At 37.4% G+C, this 17,930-nt stretch overlaps 1 protein-coding gene across 1 annotated transcript in view; it reads left to right on the top strand.

Moving 5' to 3' along the window:
• CADPS2 (calcium dependent secretion activator 2) overlaps positions 1–17,930 on the top strand; it is a 794,189-nt gene that overhangs the window by 702,969 nt on the left and 73,290 nt on the right. The window contains exons 17-21 of the mRNA XM_019509247.1: positions 1,930–2,033; positions 3,588–3,596; positions 5,362–5,518; positions 15,511–15,652; positions 15,770–15,889. Coding sequence (XP_019364792.1) covers positions 1,930–2,033; positions 3,588–3,596; positions 5,362–5,518; positions 15,511–15,652; positions 15,770–15,889 — 532 coding nt within the window. The remainder of the gene's footprint in view (positions 1–1,929; positions 2,034–3,587; positions 3,597–5,361; positions 5,519–15,510; positions 15,653–15,769; positions 15,890–17,930) is intronic.

Genomic DNA, 17,930 nt, shown 5'->3' with positions numbered 1-17,930 from the left:
GAGCCTAGGCATGGTGCTAGTGAGCTGAACCAGGTGCAGCAAAAATAGACCTCTTGCAAATATCTTAATCAGCACCACAGATTCCCAAATCACAAGACTTCTGGATTGAGTCTTTCTCAGTTTCCTGCTGAAGCTGTTCCACTTTGCATTAATTATTAAATAACCCATCAGAGCAGGGGCTTCAGCCCTAGTCTTCCACATTCTAAGCAAGTGGCCCAAGTCCTGAGCAATAGTTAGATTCATTTTCTCTGCCCAGTTGTTATTTATAAGAATTAGAACAGCTGCAGCAGAAAAGGGAGAGAAACCCCATTCAGAATAGCTAATAGTTGTATGGCAGGGGGACATATCCTGAGGATGTAGGAGAGATGGATTAATGCCACCGGTCTTAGGCAGAGCAGGAACCTGAGCCCCAATCTGATTCATCCCAGGTGAGTGACCTAAGCACTAGATTCTTTGATATGCTGGGGTAGGTGAGGGTTTGTTTCTGTGGTTATGACTAAAAATCCCATCTTTGTAGAAACTGACATGTTTCTGTAGAAAGTTTTTATTTCAACAAACCAGTATTAACTATCAAAAAATCTTTCATTGTAAAATTCCTGACCCGCTCCAGTATATGCTTCCATTTTGGATCTTCGTTGTTCTTATTTTGGGGCATTAAAATATTGTCTCTAATAGATTTTTGGTAAGGTTAAAAAACTTCTGTGCTTGAATCCAAGGAGACTTCTGCACTGGGAATGTGGTGTATCTGGCATCTACTAGTTTAATCATATACATACATAAGTAAAGAAAGAAATAATAGGTCGAATTTTCTGTCTCTGACACATTCTGGTTTTTATCATAGTTCCTTGTATTTGGTTTATAATGTAGGACCTAGTTTCCATCCCCATGCCTTTAGATTACTATCCCTGGCGCAGGGTTTTTAACTGGGTGAGGTCCTCTATCTCACACGCATACAGTCACGTATAAGAACATTTTTTTTCCATTCCAAGAAGTAATGATTTAGTCTGGCCAATATATTTATCTTTATGGTATTATTTTTTTCTCGTATTAATTTGTTAGTTCCCCCCTCCCTTACTGAGATGTAGTCCTATAGATATTATATTTCATCTGAATTAATTGCCTTTTAAAAGGTTTAGTTACATTTATTCCAACTTTATGCTCTTTGCTGTCTTGTCAAAATTACATTTTATGAAGTGAAATATTCTAGTTTCATTTATATCTTTTTCATTTATGACTGTGTTTTCAATGCATAGTTTCTGTTAGGTACCTTGCAGTCTAATTATAACATCTTTATTTTGATAGTGCTACTTTTCACTATCATGTTGAAAAGGACCTTCATCTTCAAAGAATGTCCTGTTATTGAAAGCTGGGACTGGGGATGGAAGAATCAATTAATTGCATGATGTCATTGTTGTTTCTTGTACTTTCTCAATTTTATGTCGACCTAAAATTTAGGCTCTTATTCAGATAAAACATGCCTGGAATTTTAACTGCTGCAAAAAGCATGAATCTTGCTAATGACAGTAATGACTCATCTGGTGAGAATGGCATTGTATTGACAATACAATAAGAAAAAGGGTCTGTAGTGTCTGCTGCTTTGTATACCTGACCTTGAAGAGAATTAGAACTTGCTTGTTGCAGAAGTTGAGCATCTAATGTGTTGATGCACCTGTTAGTTCTCATGTATTAAATCAGGTAGTATTCACAGTAGCCAGTGATTCCTTTGTGGATAAAATATTTTCTGTAATCTGTAATACAACTGCAATTAATTTCTGTTAAAAAAGCCCCCTAAAATGTTGAATCACCTCCATATTTGAAAATTACCTACTACTGCATTATTCACTCCCTGCCAACATACAGTGGGCTGGGTTTTGTTGTTTTGCCTTATTTCTACTTAAAATATTTGTTTTGTTTTTTTGCATTGTTTAGAGACCATGAACCAAGCAATACCTGCTAGAAAGCTGGAAGAGGTTCTTCACCTTGCAGAACTCTGCATCGAAGTATTGCAGCAAAATGAAGAGCATCATTCAGAGGTGAGGCTAGAGCTGTATTTGCTTTAGATAATGGTTCATACCTACATTGTTTCCCTATGATGTGAAGCAATTCTGTCAAGAAATATCCTAGCTTTAGTTTCTTGACATATGTTCAAGGCAGTTCACATTTACAGAGCAATAAGAATTTTGAAGCTTATGGAAAGTGAAGTGAAATAAATCTCTACTTGAATTCCCTTGAATAAGCTGAGGATTTAGAAATTAGAATTAAAGAGCATAAAATGGAGAGGGGGTATTTGTGCCAGAGGTGATGAAATGGTTTGGAAAACATTCATAGCCTTATACCGTTGTTCCTTCCAACTTCTCACCCCTCGATCAAACTGGAAAAGAAATACAGCTTTGAACCTTATATTTTATTGTGCCTTGTACCTGTTGATTTTAACTTTAAAAATAATGACCAGTAAAATTTGCATTATTTGTACACTTCTTTTGACTGCCTGAAGAATGGTGCCTTTATAAGTTGTCCTTTTTAAAATGTCATTTTAACACAGAAGAGGTAAAATAGAGCAATTTAATATTTTTTAATTTACTTGCCAGATGTTTGTTCCCTGGTATGTAAACTACAATAGACTTTACAATAATAGCACCTTTTATATAAATGTATTACAAAAAATAAACAATATTATATACACATAAAAGCATAGTATTACTATTTAATATAAAGGTCTAGTTTTGTAAGATGCAGGAAATTACTGTAAAAGACATTCTTAAAGAAATCCAGGAATAATTGGGGGGGCAGAAATTATGCAGAGATGAATCAAGATTTAGTGCGTGTGTATAGTTATAAATATGATCATTCAAAACATCTGCTTTTAGCTCACACGGTGGAATCTAGTTTTTTAGCTTACATCTGTCATGTGTGAACTTGTTATGGTTATTTTATTTTATACTGAAAAACAGCTGCTTCAATAATTTGAAATAAATTCCCAGGAGATTTTATTCCACACTAGTATTGCCACTGTGTTACACTGTAAATGATTTCTTAATAAAAGTATATATGCTTTTTTCCTTGTCTTTTGAGAATGTGCATTGATGTAAGAACATTTGACATTTAAAAACAAAGGTATCTGATAAAATACCAATATACAAGTAAAGCCCATCATTTAAGTATTACTTAAATATAGTTTTATATGTAACATTTTAAAGAAATGTGTGTGTCTTTTATCTGTCCATATGAAATTAGTTCAGAAGCCTCAATCAGGTTAAAGGGGTTTTTTTGTTTGTTTATTTGTTTGGTTTCTTGCATAGTTTTCCCCTTGTTTCCAGCATGAAATCTAGTCTACTGATACTCATGAAATAATCAAACATACAAGATTAAAATGTAGGTGAAACAAAGAGCAGAACAGTATATAATGTGCAGCCCTACTCCTGAGTGTAAATCCAAGAGTCAAAACATTGAAGAAATAAATGATATATGATGATACAATGAAGAGAAATGATTAGTAGCCTCTCAGAGAGGTGATTTTAAGAGGTTTTTTTAATACTTCAACTTTCCTTTTGTTCCTCAACACTTCCAAAATTTCTGGATTCCCACAGGCCAGAGAGGTATGTGATTAATTACAAGCAAGGCACCGCTGTTTTTTCTTTGTTTGTTTTCTGTTTTGTTGTCTTTGTTTGAGGTGGGCATTACCATTTGTACCATGGAGCTGTTACTGTCTTGAACATGTGGTGTAAATTGTTCTTATTGTTTCTGGTTTTATTTTGCCACATTGGTACTTCCTATGAGTATTTAAGAACTTCATTTTTTCTTTAATCAGGTCAGATGTTTTTGTTCTTTTAGGATGTCTGAGACTAATCAGTAAATAAAGGTAACTTGTTGCCATATAATGCATTTTGATGAAACAACATCTTAGCTATTGTATCTTTTCACCATTCTTCTCACTTGCTCACTAATTTCTGACAGATAATTCTTGGAAGTTCAAGAAAATTTGTCATTTGTAAATGGATAATAAATGGAGGAAGACAGTAGTCTGGACCTTTCGGGTTTTGGCTATCTCTTGTGAAAATAATTTTGTTTACTTCAAAAGGCCACCTGCCAGTGCCCACCAGTGCTTGATTTTTAACTTTCATGCTCTTTGCTTCTGTTTGCAGTAGGTCGTTGATTTTAACTGGACTTGTGAGAGCTCAGCACCTTTGTGGATCAGAATCTGGGATTCCCATGTTGGTACCTCAAGAATAGAGGTGTTCAGAATTAGGAGGCCGCTTCTGAAAATGTCAATCTACTTTAAATCTTATTTAGGTGACTTTTTTAGCATCAGATGATTTCCAGGACACTGAATAAAATACTCTCGGCAGTTAGATTGATTTTCATATGAATTCTAAACTCCGAGTTTAGAACTCTGAAAAATTATCTGCTTTCATCTTTAGCACCAGTACGTTCCTTCATATTTCTCACCCTGATATAACAGCCAACTACAATATGTATCATTATTTTCCTCCTCCAAGTACAGAAATGTAAACACAGGTAAAAGGACAGGATGTGGGTGTGAAGAAGCTTCAAACTTTGCCTGAACACAGAACTTTTCTACAAATTTCCTGACTGTTCTTCTGAAGTAAAACCAGCTAAAGCACAGAGATTATATTCATGAAAGATGCACAGTGCAAAATGCCGTTTCATTAATATAAAATTATATTGTAAATTAGGGATTACTGAACCTCCAAAAATGTAGCCATAAAATATATTAAAGACAAATTGTATTAATTCATGATGTCTCTTCAGAACAAACTAAGAGTTAAAAACAAGGATTCTACAATCAGAAATACAGATTGCAGGGGTTATTAATTTTATCTAGTATTTGAAATGTAAAACAATCTATTATGATAAATAAGTGAGGACAAAAAGTGTTTCTGTATTTCTTGGTGCAGAGAGTATTTGAGAAATATAAGGGTAATTTGTATTGCATTAGCATTTAATTTATCTAAAATAAGAGTAATTGTCCAAAGAATGCTTCAGGGTTTCAGTTGGTGGGGGTTTTGTTTGTTTTCTTCCGCTCTCTGCCTGGCAAAAACAGTTACCTTCAGTGGAATTATATTCATATTTTTAAAATGTTTTACTATACGCATTTTTCAGAGACCTACTTGCTGCTTTATCTTTTTTTTGCATTTGTGACAGTAATTTTTATCTTTCAGAGTTATACATTCAGATTATTTCTGATACTTGTCAAAATGCATTTATATTTGTTACACATGCAACGCACATCAACTCTGTATAATAAAAGATATGACTATATGACATCCACAGTTCACCCTTGCACCATAGTACTAATTTATTTGGGGATTACATTTACTAATTTTTTTTTTCATTTTATAGGCATTTGCTTGGTGGCCAGATTTATTGGCTGAGCATGCAGAGAAATTTTTGTCCCTTTTCTCTGTTGATATGGATTCGGTACTGGAGGCACAACCACAAGATTCCTGGGACAGTTTTCCACTTTTTCAGTTGCTAAATAACTTCTTAAGAAATGACAGTAAGATCCAGAAGTTTCTTTCCTTGTTTTATAGAAATCTTCTTTAAAAAAAATTCTAAGTTCTATAATTTACAGAACAAAGCAGAAATAATAATGTCATCTTTACTCAGCCTGTTTCTGTGCTGAGTTCCTCTGGAATGAAGCTGTTGCTCATCTTTCTGCCACTCAGGTCTTTCCTATAGCTAAACCCTTCGGGATAGTATTGCCCCAGCTGTTCAACTCTAAACTCATCAAAATAAATATTTGATATTTTGTTATTACTATATTATATTTAAATAGGTCTGTCTGTATTTACACTCATGCTAAGCATTCATTTAAGTAACTGCTTTAATGATGATTATATTTATAATGGCAATGAAGACTCAGCATTAACTGGAATAAAGCATATAGGCAAAATAAATGTCTTGTTTTTTTTAAACATTGTACTGTACCATAATTTGGACTTCATGATTACAAGACAGTGTTTTAACTTTGCTTTGGCTCTGGCCAATTTTAAAATGTCTAGCATACAGCACTTACACTTTATTATTCTTTTTTGTTAGTGATTTTACTCAAGAAATATCAGTGAAACTCATGAAGATTAGTCAAGTTAAATTTAAAAGCTGCACTATAATGTGCAGGCAGATTTTTAAGAGCATTTTAAGGCAATATACATGGAGTTTAGTATATTTACTGCTTATTCTTGATAAGAGAAAAATAAAATTATCTATTGTTCTTCAGGTTTTTTTGAAAAAGCAAATGCTGTTATGTTTCATATCTCAATTAATTCCAAGCTTTTCCATTTTTATTACAAAATATTTATATGCACTGAAAACCAAATTTTTTAGTCTTTTCTTCAAAACCATTCCAAAGATGATCTTTGCTAGTTTCAGTTGTTGTTAAGTATAGAAAACAGCATGACCTGAGGGACTGGAACTAAGATACAGTGACTTTGACTCCAAGATCAGAGGTGCTGTAACTTATATTGCTTATAATTGAATTTCATCAGTTAGTGAGTGCTTGTGCAAAATCAGGAGTTACACATCACTTAAAGCAGTTCCTACTGAAGAAGTATCCACATGACAAGAAGCAGTAAGTAGCAACAGTGTAGTTCACTATCACCTTTAAAGGCAAATTGGTCTGCAGGCAAAGGCTGGATAAACATGAATATTGAACTGTCCTCTCAGCCATAGAACTAGTCATCCTAGCCCAGGTTGAGAAGCATTGGTAATATAGTCATATAGGAACCTGTATGCCTCTGTTGTTATATGTTCTGTTAGTGGCCCTTATTATCAATCTCTTACCATGAGCACTTAATTGTGTTTTCATTAATTGGTACAGTGCAATGCCACACTCTTGATGTATAATTGTCTTGTTTACATAGTTTTCTAAGTGAGAGAAGGTGCATGGGTTTTATTGCTATTTTATTTTTGTTTGTGTTCTGTGAATGGTGCTGGAAATTGCTCCTTTGGAGCTCCCTAGGAAAAGTGCCTTTTAGACAGCACAAACTTCCTACATGTGCCACACGTATATGCTTAACTGTTAGCTTTTATGAGATGCTTGAAAGGGTGTAAAAAAGTTCTTTGTGTCCATTCCATCCTGGGTGTCTGAGCTGAAATTGCCAATGAGAATGATAATTGCAATGTTGGCATTTGTGTTGTGGAATATTAAGGTTTGGGCAGGGGTGGGAACAGGGTTTTTGGTCTGTTTTGTTTTGTTTTTAATTTAACCAGTGGCAACTATTAATTTGATATTAGGCAATACTCAAGACCCTTAGATCTAGAGAACGGAACTGTATTGCAGCAATAAGGGTGTTGGTCTTCAGGGTTAGGGACGCAAGTTGCACATAAACCAGTATAAGTGATCAGAAACTGTTTTCGATCTGTAACACAACAGAAGTTCAATGCACATAAACCATTATGAAATGGCTGAAACCAGTTTAAGATAAACCTGGATGGATGTAGTATGAGACTTAACTGATTTAGGTTACATCAGTTTATTGAACTTCTGTCCCAGATCCCCTCCAGATTCAAGTTAACTCACAGTTCCCCAACATCCCAGGATGCTTTGCACCTCTACCACAACCCTCCCTCCCCCCCATATCCCCCCAGAGCGAACAAATTAGCTTTGGCCCAAGGTGTCTGCTCCAGCTGAGCAGGGAGGCGTGCTCTAGCATCCCTCAGCTTCTGGCCTGAGCTACTGCAGGCATGTGACTGCATTTCCAGAATCAAAAGTGAATGTCTAGTCACTTGTTTATCAGTTCAGTCTATGCAGCTTAGACTGACCTGTGAAGACTGAATCAATTCAGCCTTGGGCTTTTTGACTGTCTGTGCTTAGTTCGGAAGATTTTATGACACCACCATTTTAACTACCCCTTTTATTTCACAGTCTGGGCTTCTTTGTCTATTGATTTCCAAACTAACACAGGCAATACAAACATACTTGCTCCATACTTAGGTAAGAATATACTGTTAGTAGGCTACTGCTTTCTTTTTCTTCTCTGAAGAGATTAAATGGATAATTACTCTAAATGATTACTAAGGAAACAGTCTCAGGAAAGGCATTTTATTAAAACGGGGAAATGTGTTTTCGTAATGAAGCAATTATCAGCAGGGTTGTAAAATGTTACCAAAAGAGAAAGAAGCAATGGCTATAAAAAGTAAATGTCACACCTGTATACTATTTTCCATAATTCCCCTAATCGCAATACATATAGAAAGTGACCATTTCTGACAAGTGAAACCCATCTGGAAAATTGTACAGATCAGGTTTTTTTCAACACTGTTGAAAAGCAATCCTTGAAACTAGTCACCTTTTAATCGGTGAATATGCTAGCAAGTGGCAAATGACCATTCTATCAAGAACCAATTCCCAAGTGAAACATACCACAGTGCTTATTCTTTAATTAACAGCCCTTTCACATAGCTAGTACATTAAAGCCATCAGAAAGAACACCTCATGCTTATACAATCGATGTAACAGAGTCTTCCTAAATGGAATAAATGTTCTGGCTTTATACTAAGTGAAAACCTGTTCTCAAAGACTTTTACCTTTATAAGGATAGGCTCATAAAAATCTAAAAAGGGAAAAACAGGAATGTGGTCTCATGAGGATAAAAAGGCTAGTGTTAATAATTAACAAGGAGAGTGAAGTGGAGTCAAATTAGCCATAATAGAGCCCAGAGTGACTGGCAAAGTCACCTCTCATTATCAAAAAACTCATTAGGAAATGAAGAGGTGGAAATCCCACTGGGTTATTCTCACACTGAGGCTATATCAGAGATTACTTTTCAGATTTCTTTCAAATGAAGAACTGTTAGGTCACCATATTGCATATTAGGTTAATCTTCAACCTTTGAAATTTGGAGGACTGACACCTGCGTGTTATTCTATCTCAAGAGCTTTAAATGAGCTCTAAATCTGAGATGCAGGAATCAGTTTTCATATAAACCTGACATGAGTGAACTGCCAACAATATAGAAATAATCTAACTAATATTGAATGCATTTAAGTAAATCTTTATGTGAGATTATTTTCATAAATATCTCAAAAATTTAGTGCTAGGAAGAATGCAGAATAATGAGAATGTGTAATTTTTATCAATGTGTTTTGTTTTATTCTAAAACCATTAGACATTTTTGAGTTTCTTTTATAGAATACAAGGCATTATACTAGATTAAAGCAAAATGCATCCAAGCACAGCTTCCATTAACTCAGCAGTAAGCAGGAAAGAGAAGATTGACCTGTATAGTACACAGTTTTCCATTGTGTTAAAGAAGACCAAATTGCATTTTCTCTTAATGTTTTGCGTGTGAACAATAGGTAGCAGATTATATTTTTGGACTAACTCTTGTTCTAGATAAGCAGGATTCAATCTTCCGTAGCATTCGGTAAAGCACAGGGCACAGCTGACAAGGAGGGCTGTAAAGGAACAATTTGCAAGTCCCTGGTCCTAGAACCAAACATGTGCCAGTATCTGTTACTTTAGAGCAGCTTCAAGTCAGCTCCGAACTGCTTTGGCTGGTTTATGGCCCAACATTTGAGCTATGGATAGCTAAAGCACAATGACACTCTGAAGTGTCCTCAGTCATGCATGCCAGGAAGCTGAACAAAAGTGGTCTAGTAGCCAAGTACATTAACTTTCACATCACCCAGAGATATTTTTCTCCTGTGGGAATCTCGTTTTGGTCAGCTTTTCTGCCTCTTTACACTTCCAGCTGAAGACCTGCCCTCCCCACCCCCCCATTTACTGTTGTTGTTTTAGCAGCAGGCTTCTTTTGTAGCTCTTGCTTTTGGGGCGGTCATTTTACACCTGTCTATCTGGTTTCATATTTTCATTTAAAGCCTATATTTTCTGTTGGCTGAACATAGCACAACTTCTCCCACACTCTGTCATGATTTTTTTTACTTCACTAAATTATTTTGGGGATATCATTCATATGAAGTAAAATATCTAAAATAAAGTTGTAATATAGTGGTATGTACAGGTCTTCAGTTTCGTTGAGTGATTTATTGTTATAAAGGTACAAGAGAAGACTTAGTATAAAAAGATAATACAATCTTCTGAGAAGACAGATAGTATAACTGTATCTAGCAAACTGTATTGGAAATGGATCAAGAAAGATCAATTTCCATATAATTAACCTTGCATAGTATGTTTTCTGGAGATACCACAGAATTGGCTTTCGTTCTGCATATGTTGAAGTAAAATGGAAAAGATACCTGAGCAGAGCAAAGTCATTATGCATCGTAACATTTTGATAATTCTGATCAAAATGCTTTTTTATTATTATTATTTTTGCCTTTCTTATTATTATGTAGATCTACTAGTATTACATTTAAAATGGCTGCATGTGAAATGCATGTGAAAATTCAATAGAAAAGATGGAGCATGAAGTAAAACCTGTGGTAGCTTTCTTTATCATATTTACTTGCATACCACGTGCCATTTTTGCCTCAGTAGTGACAGTCAGGTACCTTGTGGTCAAGATGCCCTACAGTCAGGATTTAATTAAAGCTAAAGAAAAAAATCTTCATTTTCCCTTCCAAAAACAGGATGCTTTTCTTATTTGGGGACGTGATATATGAGAAGATACAGTAATTTTTGCAGCATTTTATCTTTGCAGCAAAAAACTGTGAGGTTAGTCCTCAGTTCATGAGTAATTGCTTTCTGTATTTTTAAACTTGAGCTAAAACAGTATTTACAAAAAAGAAGAGAGTTGAAAAAATGACCTTGTATAGATGGAAGAATGTATTTTATCTTTTTTTTAGGACCACAGAGAAGCAAAAGATAGAAGAAGGTTGACATTTTGTATGGAGAGGTGCATATTTCACAGATGTCTTTCAGAGGCCTGATAAATTAAACAAAATGGAAAGATTTGCAAAATGTGCTTTTCATGTCTGTAGTTGAGTTTGTAACACAATGTCTTAATTAACGACTAGTTTCTGTTGGTTCTACATAAAGAATCACAGGGTTGGAAGGGACCTCAGGTCATCTAGTCCAATGTCCTGAGCAGATGCATGATTCACTTAGCCAAAACCTATCTGAGATAGGTGCTTATAAAGGCTCTTCTTTAAAATCCAGTGAAGGAGATTCCACAGCAATCCTAGGTAGCTTATTCTTTTGCCCTGCTATTATTACAATTAGGAATTGTTTTACTGAGATTTGATATACATCTACTTTGCTTTAGTTTAATAGTGTCTTATGTCCTGCATGCTCTGGCAAAGGAGAAAAATGTTTCTCCATCTTCATTTATAGTACCCTGTGTCCTTTTTTTTTCTTTGTATGATTCCACATAAAGTGTCATTTGAAGAATTTTTCCTGTTTAAGCCCAGATTTAGCACATTTTTATAAGTATCTCCCTCTTTCTGCTTATTCCAGTCATACTGTAAGAGCATGCTTGAATCTTCATTGTTATCATGTGCATGGTTACCTGTCATTGTCCCATATATACATTATCTGGATCACACTGGGGATTTCACTGCACTCCATATCTCTACATTTGTGGTTTTTAGAGTACCTGAGGATCTGAGCAGATGTTGGCTTTGCTTTAGTTTGTTACGTCCATCTTATTTTTCCATCCACATGAATAATGAGTCATATTAGAGAGAAGAGTTGCTATAGGATGCAGTTTATTTTCTGCTGCTACTTATACAGGTGATCCACATTTTGAGTTTAGTGCATTAAGAAATCCTTGAATGAATCCCTCTTAATGTAGAATGATGTGAGGAATAGCTTCTGCTACCAAAGGTTGCCTGCCTCAGACTGAAGTAAATGTTGGGGCATGGACATTTGTAAAATTGAAATAACTTATGTCTTATCTTTCAGTGACTTTCCTTACCCAGGACCCTCTCTGCTCTGATGTTTCATTTACTTCCAGCTGCATCGCTCTTCTTTCTGGCATCACTCACTGTACAGTTGCTTGGCATTATTGCTGCACTGCTTTGTGACACAGGCACTTTCCCAGATTAGTAGAAACTAGGAATGTTACAAGGTTAATTCAGATGGCCTCTAGGAAAGCAAGTACTCTCCATAAAGTGTTGCTCAGTAAAAACATTTGTAAAGCTGCTCTGACTAAACCTTAGTACACCAATTGACAGTGTGACAGCAGCTAACTTAGAAAAGGCAATGTGTTGAGGGCTTACCTCTTGAAATGTCTTGCTATCATGGCTGCTGTTGGTTAAAGGAATCATTTGGATAAAAATCTGCCTCACGTAGTGGAATGTTCTTGCTACACAATCTGGTAGAATGGAGAAAGCTCAAACTCCAGTATCTCAGGCTGCTTGTTTTCTCAAAAAAAGTTATTGATAATGTACAATGATCTGTGTGACTGAGAGTGGAATTCACATTGGCGTAAGGACATCTGTATGAAAAAAGGTGTACATTTACATAGAAAAGTCTATTGATGCAAATATGCTTTCACTACACTGTTTAAAGCTCTTTAAAGCTCTCTGCTTGAGGAAACCATGATCTGGGACACAGAGAACTAGGAACTCCTGGCTCCCCAGCTGCACGTGCCCCACACCATGAAGCAGTGCTTGCAGCTAGGGAGCCAGGAGCTCCCAGCTCCCTAGGTGCTGCTTTCATGAGTGACCTGGGAACTTGAAAGAAAACAGATGTGCAGTTAGGGCTTCCAACATGCCCACTTTTAAATGTCCAGAGCACAGTGATCATGAGATTAGGGAGATGCTTGTTGATGTTGGTGTCATGGCACCCCCACATCTACGTTTGGGGATCAGGTAGGGTTGCTAGGTCCAGGACCCAATGCTGCCACCAGCCCAGTACCACTGATTGGGTAGGTTATTGCTGTGACCTGGACCCTAGAGCTGCTCCGTGCTCAACTGAGCATTGGGAGCTGTCATGGGTCAGCTTCTACTTGAAGAGAAAAAGGTGGGCACATTCAGGCATAGGAAAATGCAAAGATTTGTAAAATTTCTCATAGGAGAAATTTTACAATCTTTGCATTCTTCTATGCCTGAAGAAGGGTGTGTGCGCCCAAAAGCTTGCAAATAAAGATTTTTTTTTTTGCAAATATCTAGATGGTCTAATAAAAGATGTCACCTCTGCCAAGAGTTCCAGTTCCTTTTGCCTGTAGACCAATATGGCTACAACCAGCATCACACTTCTAAATAAGATTTGTATGGTGATAAAGGCAAGTTAAAACTCTTGGCATTATTTTAGATAATTTCCTTTTCTTGCAAAGCTGACTATCAGCATAGTATGACCATTTTTTCAATTGTTCAGTTTTTACTGGTTGTTCCCCTTTTTAATTCCATTCTGGCTTCTCAATAGTAGCACATGCCCTCCTGCCCATGAGGCTTTATTATTGTAATTCCCTCTGAGCAGAGCTTACAGTAGGGCATCTCTACAGCTTGTTCAGAAAGCAATAGCATGCTTGCTCACCTCTTCAAGCACCTGTGATTATATTATGCCAGTCCTACATTGTTTTCAATGACTGCCTGTAAAGTGACATGTTGACTTCAGAAAAACTTGACAGTGCCAGCTTTAAGTTCTTAACAGTGTAGGGTTTGAAACTGCCTCCTGTCTAATCATAAGCTGACACTCCTCTTCTCCTTGTCTCTTAGGCTAGGGGTATTCAAGTCTTTGCTGGGGTGGTCCTTGGGCTTGGAACACTGAATTTCTATGTATGTACACACCTTTGTGCTAAGGATCAATCCCTTTATTCCATAATTTTATTGACTACTATTTTGCTAATTTTACAAGATATTAAAACAAAAAGCTGCCACTTTTTTAAAGTCCTATTCAAAAATTAAATGCTTAATGTACAAATACTTACGGCAAAATAACCTAATTAAAACTTTTCATATCGCTTTGCAAAAAGGTGAATATAAAGGTGGTTAATAGCATCTCTTTCTAATGAAAATAATTCTTGGCTTCAGATCATTACTTTGAAATAACAATATTATGCCTAAACCCTCAGCAGTCCCTGGTGTTACTGACATCAGTGGATGAAACTAGGGCCCTCTCTATACATGTTAATCATGTCTTAAATTATGACCCGCCTACATGTTCAGCCAATTAATTTTGTGATGAAACAAGCAATAACCTACATAGTTGTTCCACAAAAATATGCAACTTGGTAGCTTGTTCTAATCATGCCATTAATTGAATGTGTGACCAAGTGCTCCCCTGTGGCTAGGAGCCCCATCAATTGAGGGGCTCCCAGCCACAGGGATGCACCACCCATTGACAGCCCCACAGCTGACAAAGTTCACAGTGGTGGCAGTGTTGTCAGCTATGGGACTTGCAGCAGGGAAAACACTGTCTTCCCCCCACCCCCGCAAGCCTCCTCAGGGGCAGTGGGAGCATCTTTGTTGGCTGCAGAGAACATAGAAGGGCCAGCGGGGAAAACGCCGCTGTTGCTGCCACTCTGCAGCTGCCGCCGCTAGCCTCATAAAATGCAGGACTTGCAGCATTCTCCCCGCTGCCCCTGCTGTGAGCCCTGTCCGTCTGTGAACCTGCTGAGTCCCATCAGCTGCATGGGAGCAGATGCAGGGGGAACCTGGGATTGTGTGAATTGCTCATTAGATCCCGTTGCATCTTTACCTGTATGTGTAGAAGGGCCCTAGGACATAGTGAAAATGTTTCCCGAACAGTTTCCATATCTTCCAGATGCACTGCATGGCTTAAGCCTTTCCCAGGAATAAAAACAAGGGTGGGGAGAGGGTCTATGGTCTGTGCTGATTGTTTTTTATATATATAATATATATTAATGTAAACATTTGAAAGGTACTAATGCTGTGATTCTAGATAAGGGAATACTTGGGGATACTCCGTATAGAAGGAGAAAGAAAATACTCACAAATAAAAAATATAAAAATAAGAGACAATGAAAGAAACAAAAGCTGCTTTTTTGTACTGGAGTAGAGGAGGTTGTATTTTGGTGCAGTTTTTGAACCATTAAAAATATTCTTCAAGTCAAGCTGTGTGCATGATATTCATAGTCACCATCCTCTCTCAGACATTAGCCACAGTCATTGTGTTTGCAGGATCTGTCTATTTGTACAGAGCTATTCGTGATTGTGGCTTTTGGACATGTATGTAAGATAATTAAAGAGTAATGATTGGATATTTCTTCATGACTAGTAGGATATATATCTTGCTTTGTTTTGTTCACTGACCTAGTATCTAAATATTCTGTTAGAGCAAGCTAATTACTAAGCCCCAATTCAGTGAAACTGTTAAGCATTTTCTTAAAGGTAAGAATTCTCTGATGTATAGGTCTGAGTATTATAATAGTGAAAGTTAAGCACATGCTTAAATGCTTTGTTTAATCATGGCCCAATTCTGTATTTGCCTAGTGCATTCAGTTAGTTATTTAGAAGCAAAGAGTCTGATAGTAAGTCCATTGCAGAAAAGGGGTCATGCTATCTATCACTGTTCTTAGAACTATTTATGTACTGGAATGTTTTAGGAAATTCTTTTTGCTATATTAACTAAATGGATCACAGCTTGATGAATAAATGAGGACTGTTTCTGTTTGTTTTTTAAAGTATTTTTGTGCAATGGAAAGTTTCACAAGCACTTGCAAGAAATTTTTGTTCCCCTGGTCATCCGCTACATTGATCTCATGGAATCATCTATCGCTCAGTCCATTCACAGAGGTCTTGAACAAGAATCGTGGCAACCTGTCAAGTAAGTGTTTCCTTGAAGGTCTAACCCACATGGCTTTATCTTTCTGTCTGATCTGGTTTTGCTCCCCTGTTGTCCTAAAAATTCTATTTTTATTGTGTTCCTACATTTTCTTCACAGGAGCATCACCAACAGTCTTCCCAATGTAGCTCTTCCAAAAGTTCCAAGTTTGCCTCTTAATCTTCCACAGATTCCTAGCTTTTCTACACCAACTTGGATGGCTTCTTTATATGATTCCACGTGTGTATTCTTCACTGATTTTCTGACTGTATGTCAACTCTGCATGGTCTTGCTAATGTTCTGTACAGTTAAATTTCGATTGCATGGTGTTTATGATCACTTAGTTGAATATTATAGTTGCTCAGCTGTGAGCAAGCATGGAATGTCTGTGAGTTGTGTTTTTAGTGTATAAAATTACAGCAGAGTGTTATACTTAATATCTCACTTAAAATCAACTTGACAAAGGTCTTTTATGGTGTAATTAGCAGTTAACACCCTAAATGACATAATTGCTCTTCTTAATTAATCAGCAGTGGAGAGACACTTGAGTTAATTGTTCTTAAGCCATGTTTTTGTAAAATTAAGTAGTTCTTAATGTTTCTGTATGGGTGTGATTAAGTCACTGTATATGCAAAATATTTTGGAAAACCGTTTGACCAACCAATTGGAAGATTTCTGTTAGATTTTTAAAGTTTCAATTCTAAAGGAAAATGGTGAAGGTTTAATGGACACAGCATTTGAACAGTATGAATTTTCATGTTGAAAAAAATACATATTTTTTCCATCACCATAATGTTTCTTCATTCTCTGTGTAACAAAAATGGAGCTGACAGCCCATATGCCACCTGTCTAATTCCACAATACTGTAATGTAGCTTCTGTTTGTGTATGTTGGGGAAGGTAGAGGGATAGAGCGTACATGAGTTATAAAAGAAAGTTAAAGGAGCTGGGATAAGTTTATTGAGGTGATACAGAAAGGAGAGCTCTGACAGTGCAGTAAGATAGTTTGATGTGTGGACTTCATAGATTTCATAGACATTAGGGCTGGAAGGGACCTTGGAAGATCATCGAGTCCAGCCCCCCGCCCGAAGGGCAGGAAGTCAGGTGGGGTCATAGGATCACAGCAACATAAGCATCCAATTTACTCTTGAAGGTGTTCAATGTAGGTACTTGAACCCCCTCCGATGGCAGGCTGTTCCAGACCTTGGGGGCTCCGACAGTAAAGAAATTCTTCCTTATGTTCAGCCTGAAACGGTCTTGCAGTAGTTTGTGACTATTCAACCTTGTCATTCCTTGGGGCACTCTGGTGAACAAACATTCCCCCAGATAAACTTATAGGTGGCCATCAGATGACCACTGAGCCTGCGCTTTTCCAGGCTAAAGAGCCCCATTGCTCACACCCTGTCATCGTAAGGTCTGTTTTCCTGACCTCTGATCATGCGCGTAGCTCTTCTCTGGACTCTCCCAAGCTTCTTCACATCCTTTTTGAATTGTGGAGCCCAAAACCGGACGCAGTACTCCAGCTGCGGCCTCACCAGGGCCAAGTACAAGGGGAGAATGATGTCGCGGGATTTGCTTGAGAAGCATCTATGAATGCAAACCAGTGTTTTGGTCACTTTACTAGCAGCAGCATCGCATTGCAGGCTCACGTTCATCTTGTGGTCAATGATGACCCCCAAGTCTCTCTTTTCCGTAGTGCTAGCCAGCGTAGCACTGCCGAGCCTATAAGGACGCTGCAGGTTTTTCCTCCCAACGTGGAGAACCTTGCATTTTTCAGTGTTAAACACCATCAGGTTCTCATCTGCCCATTTGCTGAGCCTGTCCAGGTCAACCTGAATCACCCTCCTGTCTTCTGGTGTAGATGCTTTGCCCCAGAGTTTGGTGTCATCGGCGAACTTGGCCAGTCCGCTTCTGATACCAATGTCCACATCATTAATGAAGTAGTTGAAAAATATGGGTCCAAGGACAGAGCCTTGGGGGACCCCACTGGTCACAGGGCACCATGATGAGTGACTTCCATTTATTACTACCCTCTGGGTCCGACCACGGAGCCAATTTTCCAGCCAGTGGATCATGGTGGACCCAAGGCCACAATTGGTCAGTTTCGCCGAGAGGTGATCATGGGATACCAGATTGAAGGCTTTTTTGAAGTCAAGATATATGACATCAATCTCATCTCCCTTGTCCAGGTGATAGGTCACCTGGTCGTAGAAGGAAATGAGATTGGTCAAGCAAGACGTACCCACAACAAACCCATGCTGGCTATCCCTTAGGATGTTGGC

This window comes from Gavialis gangeticus, unplaced genomic scaffold, assembly GCF_001723915.1.
Source record: "Gavialis gangeticus isolate Ggan-Ray unplaced genomic scaffold, GavGan_comp1, whole genome shotgun sequence".
NCBI classification, from domain to species: domain Eukaryota; kingdom Metazoa; phylum Chordata; order Crocodylia; family Gavialidae; genus Gavialis; species Gavialis gangeticus.
This window is presented reverse-complemented; position numbering and strand designations above follow the sequence as displayed.